This window comes from Ostrea edulis, chromosome 2 (assembly GCF_947568905.1).
Source record: "Ostrea edulis chromosome 2, xbOstEdul1.1, whole genome shotgun sequence".
NCBI classification, from domain to species: domain Eukaryota; kingdom Metazoa; phylum Mollusca; class Bivalvia; order Ostreida; family Ostreidae; genus Ostrea; species Ostrea edulis.
Window position 1 is genome coordinate 2,325,489 of NC_079165.1, and position 21,398 is coordinate 2,346,886.

Consider the following 21,398-nt stretch of genomic DNA (forward strand, 5'->3'; position numbering starts at 1 on the left):
GCAAAAAATAATATATACACTTTACAATGATTTGATTTTCGTGCTTTAATTTTCATTCTTTGTTTTGTGATATTGACATACCCATGAATATGGAGAACTCTTACAACAGTTTTTTGAACCATGAAATCAAGAGAATTTTTTTTTGGCCTTGAACCAAAAATCTGACCCAATGAAAATACTAAGTAAGTCTGTTGCAGTACCCGATTCTGAAACATAATAAATTTCTACAAATTAAAATATAGATGGTACTCAAAGTAAAACAAGATGGAGATGAATTTGGCATGTGTTGAAGAAATAAGATGGCAACATCCCAAAACTTACTATTGATCCCTTTTCAATTTCAAACTATTATTGTACATATCCCCCACTTTTCATCCAGATCAGATTTCTCTAGTGTGCATGTTAATCCTCCTTAAAACTGATGTATTTTGGAAGGTCCACTGGATTAAGGAGGTTTGTCATGCTGGACAATGGGATATTTCAACATTTCCTGAATAAGTTCCTAACAAAAAAATTGTAACACCACTTTCTCTTTCATTTTGAATGTGTGTACTTACTCTGAAGAAATAGGAACTATAAATCAGCAGACAATTTTAAATATTAACTGATTTCATAAAAACAATGTGAGAATGCTGAATAGCAAATCTAGGTTACGATTTGAACTATTGCAAAATACACCATCAACAAAATGAACGGCACAGAATTTACATAATCATTAGATCCACCATGCACTGATACCTTTTATTTATACACCTGACGTTTTAAAAATCAAACAATTCTTCCCGACTTCTTAACAAAATTTTGTAATTATTTGTGACATTGGAAAATAACTATAACATTCAATATCTACACTATTGCACGATTCTCAAATTACAACATCAAAAATTCGGGATGAATAATTAAGCATCTGATTGGACCGAGCAATAATTGTTAATTGTCTTTGCACTTATTGTATAATAGTTTTATTCCTTAAGTTCTTCCACAATTAATAACATGTTTCTGAGATGTTACGGTCATTTCACGACTTTATACTTTACACATCAGTAACCAGAGGCTATTTAAATTTCTGTCTATTGAATAAATACAGCAATAAAAAACTTAAGTTCCCCATTATAAACTTTAAGAATATAGAATATCAATTTAAATGTTTGCACAGATTACAAAAAACAATTTCAGTGACTTTTTGAATCCCCAAAACAAATCACTCAACATTTGTCTTATCCTGTCATTAACATGTTAGCTTAAGCTTGTATCAAATATCTTCTTCAAAATCTGGATAGATGTGTATGATCTCATAAAATGACCATAAAAACTACCACAAAAATATCCGAACAAATGAAATCACAGTTTTAAATAGCACCACTCCTCTGGGGCTCATGTAATTAAATGACTTTTGAACATAAGACAGCTTTAAGGATAATCATGACAAGTAAATGCTAAGAGTAAATATTTTACTTTAATCAAATACTCTCATAGACAGCAAACTCCTTGACGTCATTCTTCATCATTTTAAAAATTCAAAGTTAAAATCTCTAGCAATTCTTGTATATAAAAACAACAATTCAACACCACACAATAACTTCAGTAAATATTATTTTTATGTTAAATAAAACAAGACAAACCAATACCATATTGGCTGTCAATGCAAGAAATTGTGTTTAAGAATATTCCACGGCACCGACAATATCTAAACAGGTGCTGTTTGTATACCTCTGGTTTCACAGATATTATCCCCCCTCCAAATAAGACTCACAACATATATTTATCACATGCATTCTGTTACATGTACTATATATTGAATGATACGATTAATTCATCTGTATTAATGTTCTCTGAATAAATATTGGAAATAAAAAGAAGCACCTTTAGGGTATCTCATTTGGCAGTGTATCTACCGACAGGCTGTGATCTGTATCCAATTTGTTTCAGCTACTAATCCCAAAACGGGAGCATTTAGTTTAAGTGTATACATCTTAAAGGACAAGCTTCAGGACAGTGCATAATAGTTTCCAATTTGTTTCAGCTACTAATCCCAAAATGGGAGCATTTAGTTTAAAAGTGTATACATTTTAAAGGGCAAGCTTCAGGACAGTGCACAATAAACAAATATTACTATTCTTATTCCATACACTTAAACAAATCCAATATTTCTAATAAGATAATTCATGTATCATCCTTTCATGTGTATAGTGGTTCAAACTAGGTATTGAAATTCCAATAAATTTTTGAAAACCAGTTAAAATACAATTACATTGAAATGGCCATTGAAGTTTCACCATCATTATGGCAAAAATGGCCTCTTAGCTCAAGGTAAATTTTTACAGTTTGTTGTTTCATCTACATGGCTGTTGGAAATTGCCCTTGATGGTTGTTGCATATTCTGATAATTCAAATTCTTTATGAATGATCTATTGATAAACACTTGTTATTTATGATATAATTTCATTTACAATTACTAATATCAATATGATAAACACTTGTTATTTATGATATAATTTCATTTTCAATTACCAAATTCAAAATTTAACACTGGAATAACAGGTGATATTTTAAATGTGCATACCATGTCATTTTGTGTTTTCACTTTACCTCGCATTAGACTACATGACTGTAGGCTAATGCCTACGGAGTCCAACACGAATAGACAGACCAATATCTATGAGACTATTCTATATAGCCATATAGGCTGCAGTGGTAGATCCTGGGGGTGGGGTGAGGTGGAACCCCTCCCCCTTACGTCAGAAATTTTGCTTAAATAGGTAAAAAAAAAAATAACGCATTTTGTGGGGAGAACCCCCCTTGAAGGTAGACCCCCCCCCCTTCAAAAATTCCTGGATCCGCCCCTTGGGTTTATGGAGTGATACGGTCTTTTGACGTGACAGTACATCCCATACTTCACTCATTTTAACATGTTTAAGCTTCATTATAAATATATGTGCATGCACATACATGTACATTATTCTCTGCTGGGAATGATATAGCGTACTGTTTTCATCAATACTACAATTTCTCACACAATCGGGGTCTATAGTTGTTTGTACAAGAACTGGTACATTTTCATACCTTGCCCGCCCGGAAACAACACGATAGCATTAATTAAGGAACCGTATGGTTAGCGCCAGTTTTCCGGGGAAAAAATAAACATTTGAAACGCTTATAACCATTTGTTGTACGCTTAGAAACATTTGTTGTACATAGCAAACTTGTTTCAATATACACAGGTCCCATGACTAATTACTATTTTCGTTAATCTTAAGGTAAACGACATAATTTCGATAATGAATTACATAACATAAATGTACTCACCCACAACATTTGTATTTCCGCTTCCGTCGTCACATAAATTGTTTGAACACGTGTACCCGCTAGGACAAGCGGAACAGGAAGTGCCCGACGAGTACGGATGTAGTCCGTTAAAATTTCCCCTTCAATAAATTAACAACACCAGTAAGAACCTAAAGATATTGAAACATTTGTCAGAACGACATGATTCGATCATTGCACTCACAACTGATTGACTTACCCTGGTCCGTAGTTACAAACGACAATGGTCCCGCCATTGAATGCAGAACTTAACCCCGTAAATGATGAACATGTATGGGAAGCGCAGCCTACATACTCTGAATTGGACCACACGACCTGCAAGAAAATTCTTCTGTTCACTATGGTTGTGATTGTTTGATGTTATGTTTAGATATAGTATAAGGTGTGTGAGGTGGGGATAGAAATCTCAAATTCGAGGAAGCAAGATGCATTTGTGAATCTCCTGCAACCGATCCAATTGTGGCAAAATTAGCTTGACTTTTCAACTCTTTAAAATTATATATATATATATATATATATATATATATATATATATATATATATATAATTATGGGCCACACGAACATGTATTTTCCTAAAATACGGGACACCGTGGACGTTGGCCTACATATTACTCCGGCCTTTGAAAGTCCTCCGTGACATTTAATTCTCTGCATATAATGTGCAGTTTCTTACAAAATGCTATTGAAATATTGATTAAATCTATTTTCCATGGGCAATTTTAAATTGTTAGAGTGTGGTGATTTCGTGTTCCTACATAATTTTGTTAATTTTCAAATTCTTTGTCATTGGTAAAGTAATTCATATTGATATTAATTGCCGTTGGTCTTAGTACGATAGTTATGATTGCTTTGGTGGTCCGTTTCTTTAATTGATAGTATCAATAAAGATATGATAATTCAAAAGATCCGACTTACCGAGCTCAATTCTGTGTATATTTCATAACAATTATTCCTTCACCTTGTGAATTTCGGCGTTATTGTACACATTACGCAATGCGACGAGTTTCCTTCAGCAAAAGATAAAGAACGGTTATTACGTAAGGTGCATGGACAGTTCCAATCAAGTGGGAATCAATCGGTCAACGATGATAACAGTGATAATTGCTTTGTGCTAGCGTCAAATTACAGCTGGTTGCCACATGTGAAGTTTCTTTCTTTTTCTTAAATCTATTCATAAAGATCCCCAGAGATTCACTTCATTAGATTTCAACAGGAGGGGAATTCCACTCATTTATAACAGCTGGTACTCATGGATTTTTATAGATGTGACGTTTACATACAGGTAATTGTGATTTAGAGTGTTTCTATAAGACAAATGTTTTTGCGATAGTTTGAAGTTAAATTCTGGTTCACTTCATGCGATGTTTGTCGCCTAATGTATAGCGATCCCAACTCGTTTCCAAATAAAGAGATTCTCTCGATGCTAATAAGTTCATCCTGTAACTATTCTTGCTGTAGGCCCATTTAGTTGATATTTTTCTAATTTTGCAGATTCGTTTTGATTTTTACATCCTCCCTGATCCAGTCAAATCTATAGATATCGTATTAGATAACTCCGACATTCTATTAGTTTGAGAATTAGTGATTGAGAATTCTACGACTTCAGAAAATTTCCAAAAAACGTAATACGTGAAAATAGTTTAAACACATGTCTAAGACTTTGATTAATCGATTTTAAGATTGCATAATTTTACTTTATTTGAAGATAAAAATAACAAATAGCTTAGAAATGAGAGAAAATAAGATTTTTAAAAATACAGGAAGCCAGGGACACAAACAACTAAAATACAGTATACTTTTAAGTCGAAATATTTTGAGAATTTGAACATTCCATTACCTTTAAGATTATTTACTTTTTATCAGTTTTGATATTATGTTTAGAGACAAGAGACTTTAGCAATGAAGATTATGGAACAAATCAGAACATCTTGAGCAATATTTGAACATATGAGGACTATTTACTTATCCATAAACATGAGATATATCTTAAAGATTAGAAGTTGACATTACATGTATATTTGAGATAATTTGAAAAAAGAAAATATACAGGAACAAACACGACTAACATACTCTGTGTGAGTCAAGATAGCTTATTTCATTATTAAATGATTTTTAGGGTATAAGATTGTATGATTAAGATATGTAATTATATTTCAACAATCAGAATATACGATTAGATTATTATTTTTATTTTTGTTATATGAAAGGTGAAGTTAACGAACAGTAATCAATCTCATAACTCCTATTAGCAATACAAAATAGAGATTTGAGCAAACACGGACCCCTGGACATGAGATTCATAAAAAATGAGAACTATTTCAAACATTATGAGGCATATTTGAAATGTTTTTGTCTTTATATTAAGAGTAGGACAGACACGGTCCCCTCGATATACCACATGTGGGATCAGGTGTTCAGGAGGAGCAAGCATCCCCGTAGACCGGTCACACCTGCCGTAAGCCCTATAACGGAGTAATACGTAATCAAAAATCAGTGTGTAAAGAATGGCCTAACATTGAATTTGTATGAAATATGTCAAACAGTATTTGACCCGTTGACAGGTTGTGTAATATACCATTCATCAATTTACAAGGTAAGCGCTCTCAATGCTCTGAAATATATTCTCTGTAAGCTCAAGAGTAAAAGAGTGCATGGATATGAGTATCATCTTCCTTTTATTCTCTCATGAGAGAACAAATTGCTCATTTACAAGGTATGATCATCATCAGGGCCGTAAATTACATGGAGGCGGAGGAGGCAGCTGCCTCCTCCAACTTTTGAGCCAAAAAAAATTAAAATTTAAAGTTCATTAGAATTTATGTTGTTTCCAATAACTAAGAACATGATACCTCCCTTAAAAAGCATTCCAAATCTTTCTTTTAGAATGAGTTAGTCAAGTAACATCTTAGAAGGCCCTAGAATCAAGGATTTTGCACGAAACGTGTTCAGTGTGCACAAAATGTGCTCAGCGTCTGGGGGCCTGGGCGGCCCCCAGACCCCCGCCTAATTTCCTGCCTCCTCCAAATTGAAGGTTAATTTACGGCCCTGATCATTCAATTTCATAAACTGAATGTTTTAACTATACGTACATGTACATGATTCTTCTTTGGGATTTAATAAACTCTCTATGATCTCGTTTATCTTGTTTTACCACTACTGCATTATCATTACAAAATGAATCACCATTGATGATTGCTCATTCAGACAGTTACAATCTCGATACTGTTTTAAGGTCACCTTAAACTAAGCTTTTCCCAACCCACGCCACCGTCTATCAGTAATATCAGTACTTTGATTAAATACGAAGTGACTGCTCCTTCGCCAAAACTCGGTAAAGTTGCAGATGAAAGGCGAATGACGAATGACACCTTGAAAACCGAGGTTCCATGCAACAAAATGTGTTGGCACGATAAAGAAGCCTCACTGCTACCGCCCTGAGCCAAAAATTGGTCTGAATTTGTGGTACGTTACCTTAGCTATGATTGGGGGGGGGGGGGGGGGGATCTCGAAGTGGCGTGAAACAAATACTAGTAAACAAAATCAACATGGGTATATCCAATGTTAGAAGGTTGTGGACAGAACAGCATTCAGACCTATAACATTATGCAATCAATTACAATCTAGGTGGAAAAAAAATAAAACGAATTCTAAAATCCGATTTCTATACCTGTGTGTAATGTCCGCACACAGCGCTGCAGGCCTTGGTGCTATATGTATAATCGGACTTTTCGTCATCCCACGCCTTTACCGCTGCGGAAGGGTCTGCCGAACCTGATGAAAAGAAATTTTATGAATTTAATTTATTTTATCAAAACATCAAATTCATATTAATGTCAGTTCCACTAAGATTTTTGAAACTTTTTAAATTTGCATTATATTTCATTAAACTTTCAGGTTAAGCACGCCTTGATACTAATTGAATCGTGGGAGGGGGCAACTTGAATGAACCTTTCTTTTTTACAGCAACAAGAAAGAAATCATTTAAAATGTCCTTTGGCCTCATGTAATGACAAGAAATTCAGATGACAAGACTACTCACTTCTCGAGGTAACGTAAAGGTTTTCTCCGACGTAACTAAACTGTGACGTCAAAGCTTGTGTATCGGAGGTACGGCCAGCGTTGTGTCCCCAAATACATCTCTTTGCATAATTTTCTGCGACCGTGGCAAGTTCACTGCTCCATTTCTGCAAAGTTTTTAAATACAGCACTGTATCTGAACGTGTGCATGAATTATAGATTATTTCTTTCTTTGAAATTTTCCATTTCAGTTTGTTTGGCGTTTATTTCAGTACTTCATTTCTGACACACACCCCTCCCCCAATAAATGTAATAAAAACAATTACATTGATATTATAGAAAATTTTTGTAGGAAATACATGCATCATATTACTCATTGAATATATGATATCGCACACAAAATACTTGGCACGAAATTAATTTGGGACGATTGATTAACATTTTTCAGCTCTGATTGGTATAATGTCAATCTTGATTGAATGTTGCATGTACACAATGTTTTATTTGATTTACACTTATTGTTTAACCGTACGATACATGTGTCTCACCATCTTCAGCATGTTAGTGGCTGTAGGGATGACGTTCGTCCTTGCGTCATTGTGTGCGTCTATATACTGTTGTGAGGCGGTGGACGCCTGCCGCTTGTGACGCGTGCTCCGTGCCACCCTAACCCTGCCAGCAGGGTTGCCCAACTACAAAATCAGATTTTTTAAAAATCTTAAACGTTATTTTGGATCGAACCCCTGAGTATACTATTCGCTGATTTACATGTATTTTTCTCTGGGAATATCACGCTTGCCGTTTAATTATGTATGGAGGTTATGAACCTACCTCGAGCTCTGTTAACTGATCGGCTGTAACGACACCTCGTTGGTACACCTGGAAGTCCTGTGCACGTGCACCTGAAATACACGTCAACAGCAATGCTTACAATTAATAGACGTTGAAAAAATAGTAAGTTTTACGTAAATTTACGGATGTCCGAGAAGCTTGTACAGATGATAAAGCGGGTGATATGTGAAATATACAAGTAATTGTATGTGATCCATAAGTAAAGAAACTGACACGTAATTTCTCAATGGCATAGGAATATATATTAATGACTAATAAAACATTTTATTTTGTACAAAAACATAGAAACCTAATAAAACTACGTTAAATAACCGCTTTTATTGTATTGTATTGTTTATTGGCTTTAAGCCTTACGGCTCATCAGCATAATACATATTCAGTTACAGAGTATAAACAAATGAGGTGTATACAGTATGAAAAGTGGAGTGAATATTAAGAGAATGGACATACATGAAGAGAATTAAAAGTCAAGTTTACATAATATATATATTAGATGAGTAGTTTTCTATTATGAATTGACATTAATTGTACTCAAAACAGGCACATGAGTATGCAATTTATAGTGTAAGTATATAAAGAAGAAGTATTGTTCTGCAAGACAATAATTATTTAATCACCAAAATTACATACTCATGTGCCTGTTTTGAGTGTTTGAAATAATTACTGAAATATATGATATAGAGCAATTTTCATTGAATTGAATTTTTGGTGAGAAAATGATAGCCATGTCACAATGAAATGCAAATATAAAATATACCAATATCTATAAAAATCATCGTGGACTTTTCAGGTTACTATTTAACCAAAATGCTATTTGCACAAAGTTACATGTAGCTACACGCGGCTTCTACCGGGAACAATCACCATTTAACAAAGGAAAAGATCAAATGCACCCACTGCGGACAAGATTTCAGTCTCGGTCCATTTCACTTCCCGTTTATTTTAAACATGCTATTGTCCGTCCTTAATCTCACCTAATATTAAAGAATGTCAGTCATTTCTCGGTCTTAGCTTCACATTGACACAGAATGTAAAGAAATAATTCTCAGATGACCACATATTCTGATACAATGTTTTCTTTCTAAATATGATTTTCTAGAGAGTTTAATACCTTCTTTACATTCAATCTATTCCATTTATAAGTTCAATCTATTTTGCTCTATATTTCCATTCGACAATTTTTAAATTGGAAATTAACGCACTGTGGAATAGACCGACATACTTTGTAAAAAATTTAACGGTAGATATTACATCAGATTGCGTGACAACCTTATGAAATCCGGATAAATTTCGAGTATTTGTCACAAAGCAGCACATGTACCGAGTTTGATATTGGATTAGTAATGTACAGCTTGTCTACACTTGAAAAACAATTAACGGCCCCGGACGATGTTTTCATAACAAGTTCTAGTCATCCAAAATGTGTACGTAATAATTAAATAATCAATAGATAGCGAAAATAATCTAATTTCCTTTTTGTTCTCTGAATTTCACTGCATTGAGGTCTGCAAATACTTGCAAACTAGCGGTATACCAGTCAATGCTTTGAGCAATAAAATTTTGGGGTTCCCCTTCCATATCTTTATGATGAAAATTTATTTCACGATCAAACATAATTATGTTTGTATTACTTTACAATATCATTGTCGTCAAATTTGAGTACTGGAGTATAAAATCCGTGATCTTTCGCACAGGGTACGGTTTACAATGCACGTGCAGTGTCAAGGACCAATAGGATGAAGGACTCGTTAATATAACGTGTACCGCAGTATTTCTAGAGGGGACCCAAGAAGCGGGGAAATTTTTCTTTTAAATGAGAACTATTTGTGTAGATCTACCGGACAAACGGCCTACGTGAGAATAGACGAATTTTTGTTATAGGAGAAATTATATCATAACACAAAAATACTGAACGAATTTTTGTTATAGGAGCTTCATAATTCAATTATGCATGATAATATATATTCACACGACTGTTCATACGGAAACATTGTTTATTATGTTGCTTTTCTTAAAGTGACATTTAGGTCCATTGGGCCGAGTGTAAAATTATATCAACATGTATCTTGCTGAAAAACAAAAGTTGTATTATACATGTCACTGTGATAAATTATTTACTTACCTACATAATAGTTACCTGCTGTGTTTACTTATGTAAGCAGTGTATATAGTTGCTTTTTTTCTTTGCTTTTTTTTTTGGGGGGGGGGGTGTTGTTTTTTTGTTTTTAGATATAAAATGCGCAAGATTTTTAGATATAAGATGCGCAAGATATTAAGCAACAACAAAAGAGAGAGAGAGAGAGAGAGAGAGAGAGAGAGAGAGAGAGAGAGAGAGAGAGAGAGAGAGAGAGAGAGAGAGACAAAAAACAACAACCAAAACAAAACAAAAACAACAAAAATAAATAAAAATTTTAAAAATACAAAATTAAAAATAATACGGAGGAGAATTCCTCCTGAATATCTTCAAATTTTATGTTACGCTAATACGAAAAAAAAAAAAATACGTTTTCCTTTTCTATCAAAAATTTGCAATATATAAAAATATCACATTAAGTAATGTAAAAAAAAAAAAAAAAAAAAAAAAAAAAATTTAGTTAATTAAAAATAACCCGAAAATTGCATTACCATTAGTTGCTAATAATTCCCACACAAAAAAGTATAAAAGAGCAACTTTCCACTTTTCTTTGCTCCTGGTGTCCATTGCTGTATCAAAGTTATAAATCAGAGATGTTAGACAATATCCCATTTATATACGGTCAGGGTTCGATGGCGTCACTGGGTATTTCACCCAGATTTAAATGTCCAAAACCTATTGATTTAACTTGTTTATTTTCTTAATTGATTTCTGTTTTGAACTTGTTTGCAACTATTATAAATGTGACTGTTTTCCCCCTACCGGTTGTTTTCCGGAGATTATGTCTAAGCTAGCGTATGTTGGATTAAAAACTATCCCTTTGATATGGCTATTTCATTTCTATTATGACCATGCCTCTATTCATAATAACTTGTCTTCATACGACCTTGCTTTTTGTTATTCTGAGATTAAAATCATTGAAAAAAAACTGAACCTTCGTAATAAATTTGGGTCGTTTTCGTGCTTACATACCCGTTTCTAGACTGTAAGGTGAAGGTTGCGCAAGCTTGTGTAATTTTTCAAAACCCACAAAATATGAATAAATTGAAGCTGGGGATCGGTTTAACTTAAATGGCTGCGCTGAATTTGTGACCTGTCGATGACTTCTGACTATTGAAGCAGGGAAACAATGTAATTGAGACATTTGTTTGCTGGAGAAAAAAATCTAATGTTCTGACGTCCACATTAGTCACAAAAGCATCGCCGATCCAAAAAACACAAAGCATCCAACACTTTAAAGAAATATCCACCTGTATTGTGCTGTTGTGATAGGGTTCCTTTTGCGTACCAAAATTTATTGTTTTGGCTTTGTTTTGAGTTACATGTATGTGTGTTTTGTGCAAAATTTCCAGTGCATCTCGGTGCAACGTGTATGTTTTTGACCAAAGAATTGTTACAACATATAAATGCTGTTTTACAATTGTTGTTTTTACCCCCTACACCCGACCAACCCCTACCCCAAACATCAATCACAGTCTTGGACAAACTATATATTTATTTTTCCAACACACTTTAAAAGATACATTTTTGAATGATAGAAAATGTTGTTGGACAAAGCTGCCAGTTCTTTTTTCTGCAAGTAAACCCTTCAGTTAGCATTAAATCCCTAAACAGTGTCGTTTTGATGTTTTGTATAACTAGGTCCAATATTTTTACATATATAGTATTACAGATATATATTATAATGTGAGACTGAACTGGACGTGGCTAGAATATGGTCCATTGTGTAATTCTATAAAGGTGTCGATAGTGGACAATTAAGTGTGGGGGTTCAAAAGTCGGATGAAAGTGAGGGTCTGGAAGATGAAATGCTCACATCAAAGGTACGCCTACATTTTTATTTTTTTTTTTTTTGAAAGAAAAAACAAGTTGCCATACATGTACGTTCATTGTATTGCAGTCAGAATTAATTTAAGTAAAATTGCTACAATGTTTATTAAGTATAAGTAAAACTAGTAATTCAAAAGAGTTTTACAAGTTTATACTCCCACAGACCTACATGTGAGACATCACAGACTCACATAGTGGGTAAACTGGTTCCCTAATTCAGAACAGGGAGCTAGGTGTCTCTTATACAGTCCTCAATGAACTCAATCTAAGTAAAATTAGATGTTAGATCCGCTCACATACCCATCATTCGTTATGTGTGCGAGTATGCGCGCGGATCTAATAACATCTAAATTTTAATTAGAGTGTTCTGAAATCTAATTTCTTAATCTGTACGAGTTTTGTGCACTGTAAAGTAAGCTTTTACATAATTGTAATCAAAGTTGTATTATTTCAAGTGCTGTTGTTTACATGTAACTTGCGTGATCAAGAGAGAGACTTTACTGCATCACTAGAAAAACTAGCTCACTAGCGAGGCAGTATAAGTTCCCTCTTATACTGTACACTACATTAACTTCAACATCAAACTTTAAAATAAATATTTCATTGGATTATTTTTGATATGCGTAAAAATGAAAGTGACATTTTAAAGTTGACAGAGATGTATATCGACCTAAAATTTCGTCATCCGTTATTATACTTTTGCCCAATCGATAAACCCAGGTCTATTCTAAGTCTGTCCGTCCGTCCGTCTATCTATCATAATTCCTGCCTGTCCGCCAGTCTGTCCGACTTAATTTCTGTATATATTTTCGTTTTGCTTGGATATCAAACTTTCAAAAATGAATAAATAACAGATCAGTCTGAAGTTGGCTTTCGTTATGGTTAACTCTCTTTTGCAATTTGGTATTTTGTTTTGGCTAGATCATGAGTTCGATTCTCAAATTTTCTAGTTTTTAAATTTGTATCCATTTTTCTTTATCATTTGAGACATTGATACTACATACATGTAGACGCCCGTATCTCTCTGGTACAGTTTTACAATCCTCACTGGTGACCAACTTTGAAAGAGTTACACCCCTTTGCAAAAGAATCATTTTCTGCACCGGTTTTTCGTTATGAAAATATTCTCTTCTAAATGAATAACTATATATCAAGTTTGTGTTACGTAAGGATTGATTACTGTTCACAAAAGTTAATTCCGTTTGAACAAAATTATCCCCCTGTATCTTTACATTATGCTTTAGGAGATGAATTTGGAATTCTTTGGAATTCATTATGCAGCTTTTTAGTGAATAATCGACAATTTCTTTCTGGGAATGAAAAGTCGGAAGGGACATGTGTTGATTTTTTTTAAATTTTTTTTTTTTACATTAGCTGTTGTTCTTCAGCTGAGGAAAGGCAGGGCACTCATCACGTAGCAGTCTTTGCTGTCTGTGACGTCATACATGTTGTGATCGTAAAATAGAACATCACTGGGATTTTTAAAAAATGAATACATGATCAGCATTGTTTAGCAGTTTAGGTAAAACGTCATTAAACTGGAGGTCTAATAGTAAGAGTACACAAAGTTAAATGTCATCCTAGTTCAATATTGAGGTCAGCTGGTCATGACGTATGTAAGAGTACATAGAATATCTTATATAAGGGTGTTTTATTTTATTTTATTTTTAGAATACTTGTAATATCAAATAAAGAGTGAAAACGAGGTTTAACGTTATAATTTGTCATGTTCTAGTGACTATAATTTTGCTTAAACCACAAAATCTGAAAAAGTACCGGATAAGTATTCAAATGACCGTACCCATTCCCTATTATAGTCTGTGTAAATTTCAGACGGAAATTAATTTTAAGGAAAGTTAACGTGATCATGTAACAATATCAGTTTTCATTGACTTTCAAGGGAGTGAATTCGTAATACACGCTCGTAATGACCATAACTTCTTACAATGACAAAAATTTCTATATGATTTGGACATATTTGATTTGAGGGTCCCCTATTCCAAGATTTCACAATTTCTCAAAAATAAAGATAAAAATATTGACAAATAATTTCGTCATGTCCCTGTCTTATTTATCCTTATTTCTTCACATCAAATATGTCATTATTTATAAAAGAGAAAATAGACTATATGCGTCCTAAATATCAACATATTGAAAAAAATATTTCTTTATTTGTACAATATCTCGTTTGCTGCTGTACCACCCTTATAAATTCATGGTAAAGTAGAACATAGTACTGTTGTTGTAAATCTAAATTAAACCACATTAAAAAGAATAACAAAAGCCCGCAATTAATATTCTGCACATTATGTTAACGTCATGACACATGGACCGATATAAATCTAGGCATGTTTTGGTTATAAATATTTACACACTATAATCCGTAAAACAATTTACTTGCGTGTTGTTTGTACATAAACATTAAGATGTATTCTATTGTAGATTAAAATCTAAAGTCCTTCCATTTAAACGTCATGTCACGGAGTTAATACCGAAGTGGGCTATTCAATTGGTCAGCACTACTCGAACAATCATAGGAACTTATACATGTAGGTGGAGACCAATGTCCGATCAGGCATCAGGACTTACTTGAGAAGCAGTACTGAGACATATTGCATATCAACATCAGCTTCAACTTTGTTTGAATCCAATGTAATTTTTGCTTCCAATTATTCAGAATATATATATATATATAGATTGTGTATACTTGTATTATATATCCAAGGGAGTAAAAAGCCAAATATTTCTTGAAGAGCCATGGTTCCTTTGATAGAGGAACTTTCTCCTACAAAGTAGTAAATTATAAAATACAAACAGTATCTGTTGAATGTAAACACTACACAAAATTATGAATAAAAAAAATTTATTGATATATGATATGAATGAATATTACAGGGTTTGTATGATGTACATGTATATGGTAGAAATTCAGGTAGGTGACAGGCAAACTAGAGCATTTAGGTTAAACATAGTTTTCCTTGAAAATTGATAGAATATATTGTAGAGTTCGATTTCTAAGACTTAGTTACATGACCTGGAATTTGAATTTCAGTGCAATTCTGGGCGAAGTGTATATCGAGTAGCTTTTACGAAAAGACGACAAAATAGGTCGCTATTAATTTGTGAGTTTTCTTTGTCGTCTTTTTGTCTGTATTTTGTCGTCTTTTCGACTTTTCGTTTTGTCATCTTTTCGTGTGTGTGGGGGGGGGGGGGGGGGGGGGGGAGGGGGGGGGAGAAAGTAGCTAATTATCGTTTTGTTGCATTTTCGCCTCTAAAAGACCACAAAACCGCAAGTAAAAAAGACGACAAAATAGGTCGCTAATTTGCGGGTTTTATTTTGTCGTCTTTACGGTTTTTCGTTTTATTGTCTTTACGTCTTTTCGATCGTTACTTCGAACAATATTTTGCGACGCCATAAGTTAAAAAACGTGTAGTACAGGATTAATTTTTATCTAGAGGTACATCAGTAAATATACTGATAGTGTACAGATAAGATATAGATCTGAAATAATATTTATATCAGGAATAGAAAATGTCCAAAGACAGAAAACTTTGAAGTACTTGAGCACTCTCTCTCTCTCTCTCTCTCTCTCTCTCTCTCGTTGAAACCTGTTACTTTAAGTGAGGAGGACCTCACAATGCCTAGATGAGAATACACACCTGATGGTTGTTTGTGGTTTAATTCCCTATTAACTAACGATAATTTTTCACTCACATGGAAACGTCACCATTGCCGTAAAGGGTTGTAAAATTTAGGCCTTTGCTCGGAGCTTACGACCTTTGCCACATCTGCTGTGACACGGGACTTCTAATTTTGCGGTCTCATCTGATTTAAATTACCAATCCCTGTAGACCAAAATTTGAGAATGCATTTTATTTTAGAATATTGCGTTTATTATATCTATAGGAAAGCCCATCTTTTCAGTTTTAAAGATATTTTAGCGAATATTTTCATCCTTTCGATTCCGGAATGAAATACCATGATGACAAGGTAGCCTAGATGTTGAGATGTCTACTAGTTCAATATCGGAGCAGTGGTAGTGTTAGGTATTGCGTCTGGGAATCGGAGCAGTGGTAGTGTTAGGTAGTGCGTATGGGAATCGGAGCAGTGGTAGTGTTAGGTAGTGCGTCTGGGAATCGGAGCAGTGGTAGTGTTAGGCAGTGCGTCTGGGAATTGGAGCAGTGGTAGTGGTAGGTATTGCGTCTGGGAATCGGAGCAGTGGTAGTGTTAGGTAGTGCGTCTGGGAATCGGAGCAGTGGTAGTGTTAGGCAGTGCGTCTGGGAATTGGAGCAGTGGTAGTGGTAGGTATTGCGTCTGGGAATCGGAGCAGTGGTAGTGTTAGGTAGTGCGTCTGGGAAGATAAGAACTCTTCTCTGGTTATTGTTTTTGGTACAATAATTCCTTAGTTGTGAAAGTCATATGAAAAGTGAAAAAATCTAACTCGTTATAGCGAGTTATAATTTCGTTATAACGAGGCCCTTAACTTTTCCATAGATACTAACTCGTTATAACGAGATAATTAACTCGTTAAAACTAGATAATTAACTCGTTATAACGAGATAATTAACTCGTTAAAACTAGATAATTAACTCGTTATAACGAGATAATGAACTCGTTATAACGAGATAACTCGTTATAACGAAATACTAACTCGTTATAACGAGATACTATCTCGTTATAACAAGATATTAACTCGTTATAACGAGATATTAATATTTTTTGTTTACTTTTTCAAAAATGAGCCCATTCGTCTTTCGTAATTATCATGTAAAACTTATACGGTACCAATTTTGATGCACCAGATGCGCATTTCGACAAATAATGTCTCTTCAGTGATGCTCAACCAAAATGTTTGAAATCCGAAATAACAATAAACTTTAAAGCTATTTTAGGGGAAAACAGAGTGCCAAAAAGTGGAGTCAAATTCGTCTTAGGATAAGAGCTATGCGTTAGGGAGATAATCCTTAATTTTGAAATGAATTTCTAAATTTTACAACAGTAATTAAATATACATCCGTATTTTCAAGCTAGTAACGAAGTACTTAGCTACTGGGCTGTAGAGATCCTCGGGGACTAACACTCCACCAGCAGGCCTCAACCCAGGGGTAATAATGTAAAACTTTTGCGGTACCAATTTTGATGCACCAGATGCGCATTTCGACAAATAATGTTCGTAAATTCGTAAATTAAAAGAAAATGAAAGAAATTAAGCTAAGTTACAGACAATTCATGCACGTACATGTACATAATCGATATTGTCACGTGATCCAGACATCAGGAAGACTGTTTTCTTGTCATTCTACATATGACACACTGCGTTTGATTTGGTATACTGTACATACACATTGTTGTAAGAAGTATCAAAAAAGTTTCTTCTGTTTCCATATCTAGACAAAAGCTGGCATATGTGATTCCTAGAAAATTGTTTATAATGCTTACATTTCAGCTGTCCATAAGATATTTTAAAATGCATCAAAACTTTCTTGTTTACTTCTTATTCATGCACTAATAGCGTGTTCAAGCATATTTGTATGGTATCAGTTGTTGATCTGGAACGGTCACATAATACCGCTGATACAGAATCGTTATACAGTATTCTGTATATCGGGTTTGGATATTGAATTTTAATGCAGGTGAACATGAAAATTCATGATTTTTATTGACTTTAAACTATGACTCGACAGTTCTCTGATAATTACTTGTATATTAAGAAACCAAATTTTTAATTGAGGTTTTATTGGGTTTTTTATGGTTACCTGGATATGGTCTTGCATTATAAATAGTACGACCACGGTGGCTGAGAGCTTAAGGCGTGGTTAGGGCCATCGCCGGAAACCCAAGGTTGATTACGCTTCGTTCCTCTCTCCATCACCCGAGGGTCTTTTCATTCCTACTCGCTTGTTCTTATAAATAAATATTTCAAAATATCGACCAATCAAAGTAATCGTTATAGTAACAGAACTCTTCTGTTTTTAAAGGTAGCATTAACTAAACTTTGCTATCACAACAATTGTATACCGAAATTGGGCTGAAAGCGTCTTGTTGATTGGACAAATTCGCTCAGAGTGTACTATGAGCGCCCAATCAAATTGCCTCATTAATTATTCATGAGAGCGAGCGTTTGAATGAATGGACCCACGGGTGGTGGAGAAAGGAACGAAGCGTAATCAACTGTGGGTTTCTGACGATGGGTTAAGTCTAGGCCGTAAAACATAGGGGATGTTCCTTTGCCTCGCACCTGGCATTAGGAGTGAAAATTACGGGTCTTTCGGACGTGGCCATGAAAAAGGAGGTCCCGTGTCACGGTATGCGTTGATAACTACGATCCTGGGGCCCGTTTTACAAAAGGTCGTAAGTCTTAAAATTAGTCTTAAGACATAACGTACGATGTACGACTGTTTTACACGGATTTAGGATTAGCGAGTTACGATGAAATTCGGTTTTAAGTCTACGACCACCCGGGGGCGACCTTATGTCTTAAGTTTTGAGCGCCATACCTAGGTCTAAATTTGCGACACTTCACCTAAAGCTGGTGACGTCACTACATGGGTGAACTACTTTTCTACTTGAGGTAAAACTATACAAACAAGAAAAAAGTGATAAAAATTAACTGTCTCACATATACGTATTACTTCTTTACACGGGGAATTTTAGTACTTTTGTCCAACATATTGTAATGATAATTGCCAATACATTCCGATAAGATTTTACACTCGGTGTAGTATGTTCTAATCATGATTAATTTGTGAGGAACACAAACAGATAGACTGTAACACTTTTCTTTAAAATATGCCACAATCCAGTTCAAAATATGCAAATACTGAAAAGAACTTGCCGTATATTTGTGTTAAGGTAAAGTAATAATATGATCATATTTTCCCCTCCCAACCTGGACCGGTCGCGGTAGTTCAGACAGTGGTAGTCTAAGAGTGTTCGCATCGTAACCGGGAGGTCGTGAGTTCGAGCCCCGGTCGTGCCATGGCCACGTCAAACCTAAGACGTTAAATAGATAGTGATTGCTCCTTCGCCAAACGCTCAGCATTGAGAATCACGAGTCTTTTGGATATGACCTTAAAAACGAAGATCCCGTGTCGCGGTAGGCGTTGGCACGATAAAGAACCCTCACTACTACAGCCCTGAGCGCTAAGCATACTAGCTTTTTGTGGTACTTCACTTACAGCTGGTGATGTCTCAATATGAGTGAAAAATTCTCAATGGGATGTATGATTGAATATTCTTTTACGTCCCTCTCGAGAATATTTCACTCATATAGAGACGTCACCATTGCCGGTGAAGGGCTGCAGAATTTAGGCCTATGCTCGGCACTCATGGCCATTGAGCAGGAAGGGATCTTTATCGTGTCATATCTGCTGTGACACGGGACCTTGGTTTTTGTGGTCTCATCCGAAGGACCGCCCCATTTAGTCGCCCCTTACGACAAGCAAAGGAGTACCGAGGACCTATTCTAACCCGGATCCCCACAGGACTCGACGGGATGTAAAAAGATCGATATTAAATCTTCCCACCTTCTGAATTGAATGCTGATTGCAAATTGAGAACTACACGACGATGACATGACCGTGTTACTACTAAGTGTACGCGAGTTTAGGGACTCTGTATAATGTTATGAGGCTTCAGCCATGAAACTTACGTTTCAAATATTTTTCTTTCATATAAAAGTATAAAGTACACTAATTTCAAAACCTTTGATTAAATTATATACGCAATTCTGCATCCAAATAAAGAAATGGCAATGATCTGTGAATAACGTCACACTTTCAAAACTCAAAAATGAAAAATGAGCAATCTGTACACACAATATCAATGTTTAAGTGAACAATATTGATTAAAATGTATTATTTAAGAACTGATACAGCATAAACACACTCCATTATCTTAAATGTCACGGGTATGTGAGAGTTTTCTGGTGAATGGCGCCTATTAGATAAGTAATCATAGTTAACATATTAATTTTTTAATTAAATTTCCAACCTTCATTTGAAAGTCCTAAAATCTAATCGTCCGTGTAAGATATCCGTGTGATTCAGCATGACAAGGTTTGCTTGCTCACTAGTTCACCGTTTCTAGTCTGTACTCCTTTATAATACAAATTCTCTTGCGGTTTGAATATTTTATTGCATGTTGATAGCACCTCTAAAGTGGCACTGATACAAAGAATAAGATACATGCAGCCGTAAAAACTGCCATATTTTCATAATATCCATCCACAAAGTATAAACTTAGTTGTGGAAAATGAATGTGCCCTATATATATTCTGAGATACTCTAAAATTGTGTGTCTTCTAGGAAAACCAGGCGAAAAAATGTTATCGTTGATTTATCTAAATGAAGCGTTATAGATCAAAAGAAGATCTTTTTCTTGTTATGTAGAAACTTTCTAGTACAATCTTGAAAGACAATGATGCAACCATTACGTTATCTTTCTACTAAAGGAAGTACACATGAGCTCTAGATTAATCTAGGTCACAGGTGTCAATCGAGTGCAAGCAGTACACAACAAGAAATAAACATCCCACTCTCCAGGAAAATCTAGATCAAAGGTGTCAATTGAGTGCAAGTAGTAAACAACAACCCCCCCCCCTTAAAAAGTTTGAATGACAATGATTGATTGTATCTTGTTTAACGTCTCTCTCGAGAATTTTCACTCATATTGAGACGTCACCAAGACCGGTAAAGGCCTTTGCTCGGCGCTTACGACCATTGAGTAGTGAGGGTTCTTGAGCGTGCCACACCCACTGTGACACGGAACATCCGTTTTTAAGGTCATCTCCGAGGACCCGTGACATTCACACTTGATGCCGAGCGTTTGGCGATGGAACTGTCACTACCTGTTTACACGTCTTAGGTTTGTCGCGGCCGGGATTCGAACCCCGGCCTTCCACATGCGGGGCAACGGCTCAAACCTCTAGCCCACCAATGTAAACCTAAATATACAATGTACATCAGTGAAAGCAACAACAAGATAACAAAACATACCAATGACACTCTTGATAAGGCGTCTGGTTTAACATTGTCTTTGCCTTTGATATGTTTGATATCAATATCATACTCTTGCAATAATAAACTCCATCTAGTGAGCCTTTGATTCTTGTTTGACATTTTATGCAAAAAAAGTGAGAGGGTTGTGTTCCGTAAAAACAAGAATTCGATATACAGTAACATTCAAATAAACATCAAAATGGTGCAAAGCTAACAGCAAAACAAGACACTCTTTTTCA

The 21,398-nt window shown here is 34.9% G+C and overlaps 1 protein-coding gene and 1 long non-coding RNA gene across 2 annotated transcripts in view; one reads left to right on the forward strand and one right to left on the reverse strand.

Moving 5' to 3' along the window:
* LOC125678473 (fibrocystin-L-like) overlaps nucleotides 1–11,779 on the reverse strand; it is a 53,115-nt gene extending 41,336 nt beyond the window's left edge. Inside the window, exons 1-7 of the mRNA XM_056157271.1 lie at nucleotides 10,821–11,779; nucleotides 8,175–8,245; nucleotides 7,892–8,035; nucleotides 7,366–7,510; nucleotides 6,994–7,097; nucleotides 3,524–3,639; nucleotides 3,307–3,425 (exon numbers count right to left, since the gene is read on the reverse strand). Coding sequence (XP_056013246.1) covers nucleotides 3,307–3,425; nucleotides 3,524–3,639; nucleotides 6,994–7,097; nucleotides 7,366–7,510; nucleotides 7,892–8,035; nucleotides 8,175–8,245; nucleotides 10,821–10,941 — 820 coding nt within the window. The 5' untranslated portion in view covers nucleotides 10,942–11,779. The remainder of the gene's footprint in view (nucleotides 1–3,306; nucleotides 3,426–3,523; nucleotides 3,640–6,993; nucleotides 7,098–7,365; nucleotides 7,511–7,891; nucleotides 8,036–8,174; nucleotides 8,246–10,820) is intronic.
* On the forward strand, nucleotides 4,338–14,857 carry LOC130052405 (uncharacterized). Its single transcript, XR_008800750.1, has 2 exons — nucleotides 4,338–4,608; nucleotides 14,602–14,857. It is a non-coding gene; the product is annotated as an uncharacterized LOC130052405 (long non-coding RNA).
* The last annotated feature ends 6,541 nt before the right edge of the window (nucleotides 14,858–21,398 follow it).